The sequence below is a fragment of the Colletotrichum abscissum genome, assembly GCF_030869225.1.
Source record: "Colletotrichum abscissum strain IMI 504890 chromosome Unknown Scaffold_34.1, whole genome shotgun sequence".
In the NCBI taxonomy this organism is placed as follows: Eukaryota; Fungi; Ascomycota; class Sordariomycetes; order Glomerellales; family Glomerellaceae; genus Colletotrichum; species Colletotrichum abscissum.
In genome coordinates this window covers 522,339-528,350 of record NW_026850254.1, presented here as the reverse complement: position 1 = coordinate 528,350, position 6,012 = coordinate 522,339, and the positions used below count along the sequence as shown (strand labels likewise).

At 29.8% G+C, this 6,012-nt stretch overlaps 1 protein-coding gene across 1 annotated transcript; it reads left to right on the top strand.

Annotated features, from left to right (window-relative positions):
- Window positions 1-1,627: 1,627 nt before the first annotated feature.
- On the top strand, window positions 1,628-1,792 carry CABS01_11963 (uncharacterized protein; the record flags this gene model as incomplete). The annotated part of the gene is made up of 1 exon (XM_060545317.1): window positions 1,628-1,792. The coding sequence occupies one exon, from the start codon at window positions 1,628-1,630 to the stop codon at window positions 1,790-1,792; it is 165 nt and encodes a 54-aa protein (XP_060397182.1).
- Window positions 1,793-6,012: the final 4,220 nt, after the last annotated feature.

The window sequence follows — 6,012 nt, the reverse complement described above, 5'->3', positions numbered from 1 at the left end:
ATTATTAGGATGTTTCTTAGTTGCAGATATATTATTATTCTATATCTTTTTCGAAAGTATTTTACCTCCTTTATTTTTATTAATAGGTTTATTTGGATCTAGTAATAAAGTAAGAGCAAGTTATTACTTCTTTTTATATACAGTATGAGGATCTTTATTCTTATTATTAGCTATTTTAGCTATGTATTCTATAATGGGTACAACAGATTTTGATGCATTATTTAAAACAAATTTTGATTATACTACTCAGATTATATTATTTGGTGCTATTTTTATTGCATTCGCTGTAAAAACACCTGTAATATTTTTAAATAATTGATTATTAAAAGCTCATGTTGAATCACCTTTAGGTGGAAGTATTATATTAGCTGGTATTGTTTTAAAATTAAGTTTATACGGTATATTTAGATTAATTTTACCTGTATTACCAAAAGCTACATTAGATCTAACTTTTATAGTATATACTATAGGTGTTATCACTATAATATACGCAAGTTTTAGTACATTAAGAACTGTAGATGTTAAAGAATTAATTGCATATAGTTCTGTATCTCACGCTGCTGTATATTTAATAGGTGCATTTAGTAATACAATTCAAGGAATTGAAGGAAGTATTGCTTTAGGTTTAGCCCACGGATTTGTATCTAGTGGTTTATTTATATGTGCTGGAGGAATATTATACGATAGATCTGGTACTAGAATGATCTATCTATACAGAGGTATAGCTCAACTTATGCCTTTATTCTCTATATTATTCTTTATATTATCTTTAGGTAATTGTGGAGCTCCTTTAACATTAAATTTTATAGGAGAATTTATGTCTCTTTATGGTATGGTAGAAAAATTACCATTATTAGGTGTATTAGGTTCTACATCTATAGTATTCTCTGCTGCATATACTATTTATATGTTTAATAGAATTACATTTGGAGGTTCTTTCACTAAATTTTTTGAAGAAAATATATTTGACACAACAAAAAGAGAATTCACACTATTGTTTATATTAGTTTTATTTACTGTTATACTTGGAATATACCCTTCTTTAATATTAGATAGTTTACACTATTCTGTTGCTAATCTAATTTATAGTTTCTAATAAACTTGTATATTTTATATAGTAAGATAAGGCAAGAAACCAGCAGGTTGCTCCTTGGTTAGTGGGATATTTAAAGTTTAAACAACTTATAGCTACCGCGGACTACGTAATAGTGGTCGCGGCTTGAATAAAATAAATATTACTAGATTATGAAGTAGATGGTCTACACTTTGACTGCAAATCTTAAGTAAGAGGTTCGATTCCTCCATGATCTTTCTTTAAATACATACTGATAAGAATACTACCAATTACTTTACCTGGCTGACTACAATTAGTAGTGATTAGATTAGAATCAGTAGCGATCAACCCCAAGGTTTGATTTTTATTAAGTTGTTTGGTTTTATTCTAGCCAGTCACCTGATAATGTAAACTGTATAATATATGGATATAAAACAAACATATTAGTAGTAGCTATAAGGAAGCAGCTGTGGCTGCGACTCCTTCTATTTATCTTCGAGTTTAATATTAAACCTTAATACTCCTCTGATTAAGTTACGATTTATAAGTATTTATCTCTAAAATTCTCTGTAAATGCCTCAATTAGTACCATTTTATTTTATTAACGAAGTAACTTTTGCTTTTGCTATAATTGTATTACTAACATACGTATTTTCTAAATACGTATTACCAAGAATAGTTAGTTTATTTGTATCTCGTCTTTTTATCTCAACATTATTAGATAAATTTGGAGTATAATAAATTATAGATATTTAGATTTTTGTAGGCTTATATAAAAAGCTTAGAGTATAATATGAATACTTTAAGTTTAAACAATTTAAATAAAGAAATTTCTAGCCCTTTAACTCAATTTGAAATAAGAGATTTATTAAGTATAGATTTACCTATATTAAGTGATTTACATATATCTATGACTAACATAGGATTATATTTAACAATTGGATTAGTTTTCACATTAATTTTAAGTGTATTAAGTATAAATAATAATAAATTAATTAGTAACAACTGATCTATTAGTCAAGAATCCTTATATGCAACTATACACGGTATAGTTGTAAATCAAATAAATGCTAGAAGCGGTCAAGTATATTTCCCTTTTATTTACACTTTATTTATATTTATATTAATAAATAATTTAATAGGTATGGTACCTTACAGTTTCGCATCAACTAGTCATTTTGTTTTAACATTTGCTCTTAGTTTCACTATTGTTTTAGGTGCAACTATATTGGGATTCCAAAAACATGGTTTAAAATTCTTTTCATTATTAGTACCAGCTGGTTGTCCTTTAGCTTTATTACCATTATTAGTTTTAATAGAATTTATTTCATACTTAGCTAGAAATATTTCTTTAGGGCTTAGATTAGCCGCTAATATATTATCAGGTCACATGTTATTACATATATTAGCAGGATTTACTTACAATATTATGACTTCAGGTTTCATCTTCTTCTTCTTAGGATTAGTACCTTTAGCTTTTATAATTGCTTTCTCTGGTTTAGAATTAGGTATCGCATTTATACAAGCTCAAGTGTTTGTAGTTTTAACTAGCGGTTATATCAAAGACGGATTAGATTTACATTAATTCGAAGCTTTATGGCGGAATTTAGTAGTTTGTCGGCCGCGTAGTCTGCCGTATATCTATATAAATTTGCAATCTAGGGTATTATCTTAATGGTAAAAAATAGTCTTAGGCTCTCTTAAATAATAAGAATCCTATTAGCTATACAGACTTAGTAATAATCTGAGTTCAATACGAATACATAAATCATTAATAGTATTTAAGAATTCAATATTAATATTCAAGCTCTCTACAACAATAAACATTGATCTTTAAACAGGGATTTGTAGTTGTAGGAGTTAACCTTTAATTTAATAATAACCAGATAAAGAACGTTAAGTTTAAATTTATTCTTAATAATTTTATTTAATAAAACCGTAAAAATCCAGATAATTTTTAGAATTAGGTTCAAGTATGTGCTTTCTAAAAAGAATACTATATAAATACTAATTCTAATTTAGTGATAAAGATGGTAAAGTTCTCCCTTTAGTTAGTATATAGATAACTAATAATTATCATAATAAAAATAATGGTCATTTCTAGAGAAAATAAAAAATAATAGTATGTGTTAGTTATTTTTAAGTTCTTTATTTATAGAAGCAATGAATAAAAGCAAAATTATTCTTTGGCGATATGTATTAATGAAAAATTATTTGCTGGATATTATTTATAAAAGTTTTCGCGGAACTTGTTCATTTAAAGTTAAAAAGCTAGTTTACGCGGAACTAGTTTTTTTAAATGAATAAAAAATACAGTTTTCGCTTAACTATTTCATTTAAACCAGAAATTCTAAAATATAGCTTTAATGAAGTATTAGATTAAAGGCAAGGTGAAAGGTATTTTAGTCTTTAATGAAATAGTTAGCTTCTATTTCTTAAATATCTAATTTATAGTTTTTAGCAAGAGTAGATTATTCAGGAGTTAATAAAGAATGTCTGGCAGGCCACCAGAGTATAAATTATTATTTGCGGACAATTAACCCTATATTTATAAGTTTTTTGTCTCATCTCGCATGTGATGTACTTGGCATCAAATTAAATAGGATATTAATTTCTAGGGTACAGTAAAAACGGGGGGGGGGAGATTTACAAGTAGGCGGAACCTAGAAATTAAATACCAAGTATATTTTATATATAATTTAATATGATGTAATAGGTTTAAAATTGTAGTAGTTTTTTGACAACCCCTACTTATAAAAATCCTAAAAGTTGTTCATAAACAAGTGCATACCTCAAGTACATCCCACGACAGTCCGCTTATAAATGTGTAAGATAAGGGCGAGTGTGCTAGTGCACGTGTTTTGGTAAGTACTAAAAAAAATATATTTATTAGCATATGTTTGGTAAGCGCGACGACTAAGTCGTCGCGATTAATATAGTTTTTACTTAACATGAGGTATGAATGGAGCGTATTCTTATCCTAAACTGCTTTGGATTTATTAGTGATGTATTTGACATCAAGCAGATTGTGAAATACATCAATGAAATTATATAAATGAGTTTGGTGATGGCTCTGAATGAATGCTGTCCAAATGCTTGACACATGCTAATCGTACGATTAATATAATGAATAATTTAATTAATAAGTGGTGTACAGGTGAGTATATGATATTTTCACTACCTTGAAGTGAGGGATAAAATACCACATAATAATAAAGGCAAAAGCCGCTTTAGGAAGAAGATTAATATCGTCGAGAGAGGTAGTAGTAAAGGTAATGTCTTCACTAGCTTTAAAATCTCGTAACCGTAACTGAAAGGTTGATCGGTCACATTGGGTCTGAAAAAAGCCCAATGCAAAATTAGTACAGCAGTGGGGAATTTTGGTCAATGGCCTAACGGCTGAACTGGCAATTTGGGGAAACGAAACAGAATTGTTTATACAAAAATAAAGTTTTAAGTACGTATTAATAATGATAATATGTATACTAGTCTTGACCAATTACGTGCCAGCAGTCGCGGTAATACGTAAGAGACGAGCATTATTCATATTAAATAGGTTTAAAGGGTACCCAGACGGTCAAAATACCTTAACTAAAAGGAGTACTTGACTAGAGTTTTATGTGAGAAGACCGTACTTGAGGTGGAGAGATTATATTCTGTGATACCAAGGGGACTGATAAAGGCGAAAGCTGTCTTTTATGTAATAACTGACGTTGGAGGACGAAGGCATAGAACACGAACAGGATTTGACACCCTAGTAGTCTTTGCAGACAATGATGAATGCCATGGACTAGTCGCTAAAATAGCAACTCGTATCCTAGAAGGCAACTCTTAGGATGTGAGTGTAGTTTAAGCAGAATTAGTCTATAAATGAAAATGAAAGCATTTCACCTCAAGAGTAATGTGGCAACGCAGGAACTGAAATCACTAGACCGTTTCTGACACCAGTAGTGAAGTATGTTATTTAATTCGATGATCCACGAAAAACCTTACCACAACTTGAATATTTAGCAATAAATACAGGAGTTGCACGGCTGTTTTCAGTTAATGTTGTGAAACTGTGGTTCTTCCATGGAATTAACGGAATCCTTTGCTTTATTTATATAAAGTTTTATAAAGCAATCTTTCTTTATAGCGGAAAAGATAAAAAGGAAAAAGACAAGTCATCATGGCCCTTATGTTGTGGGCTATAGACGTGCCACGTAGTCCTTAACAAAGAGATGCGAAAATGCGAATTTTAGCTAATCTCAAAAAAGAGGATATAAATTATACAAGGATTGTAGTCTGAAATTCGACTATATGAATAAGTAATTACTAGTAATCGTGAATCACCATGTCACGGTGAATTAAATCTCGGATTGGTACTAACCACTCGTCGCATGCTGAAAGGAGCTTACGCAATAAGTTTGCTATTTTGTTATAATCTCTTTTATAAATCGGATTAAAATATTATAATGGAATTCTTCGTATGCGTGACTCTGATTAGTGTTAAGTCGAAATATGGTTCGTGTAGTGGAAGTTGCACGGGGTTTATAAACCTAAAAAATATAATATATTAGGTGCTGCTTATCGCAGCCCAATTATTAAAAGTGAATTCTTTATTTTAAATGTTGCCTTCAAAAGCAATAATTATTTAAGACTGAATTCACTCTTTATATTAAGTGTTGCCCATTGGCAGCCTATTTATTGAAAAATAAATAGTCAGCTTATATAAAGAAGGAGAGTTCCTTTATTGGCAAGAAGGGTTGAGCTGTAAACTCAATAGCAATTTTCTGCTTTAAGAGTTCGAATCTCTTGTCTCCTAAACATCTAAAGCCTTTATAGCTCAACGGTAGAGCATAATACTGTTAATATTATGATAGAGGTTCGATTCCCCTTAAGGGCTTCGTTGGGGATAATGGATGCCTAACTTAGCCTATCTAGTCCGAGCAATTCGATAATTACAAAATAAAATACAA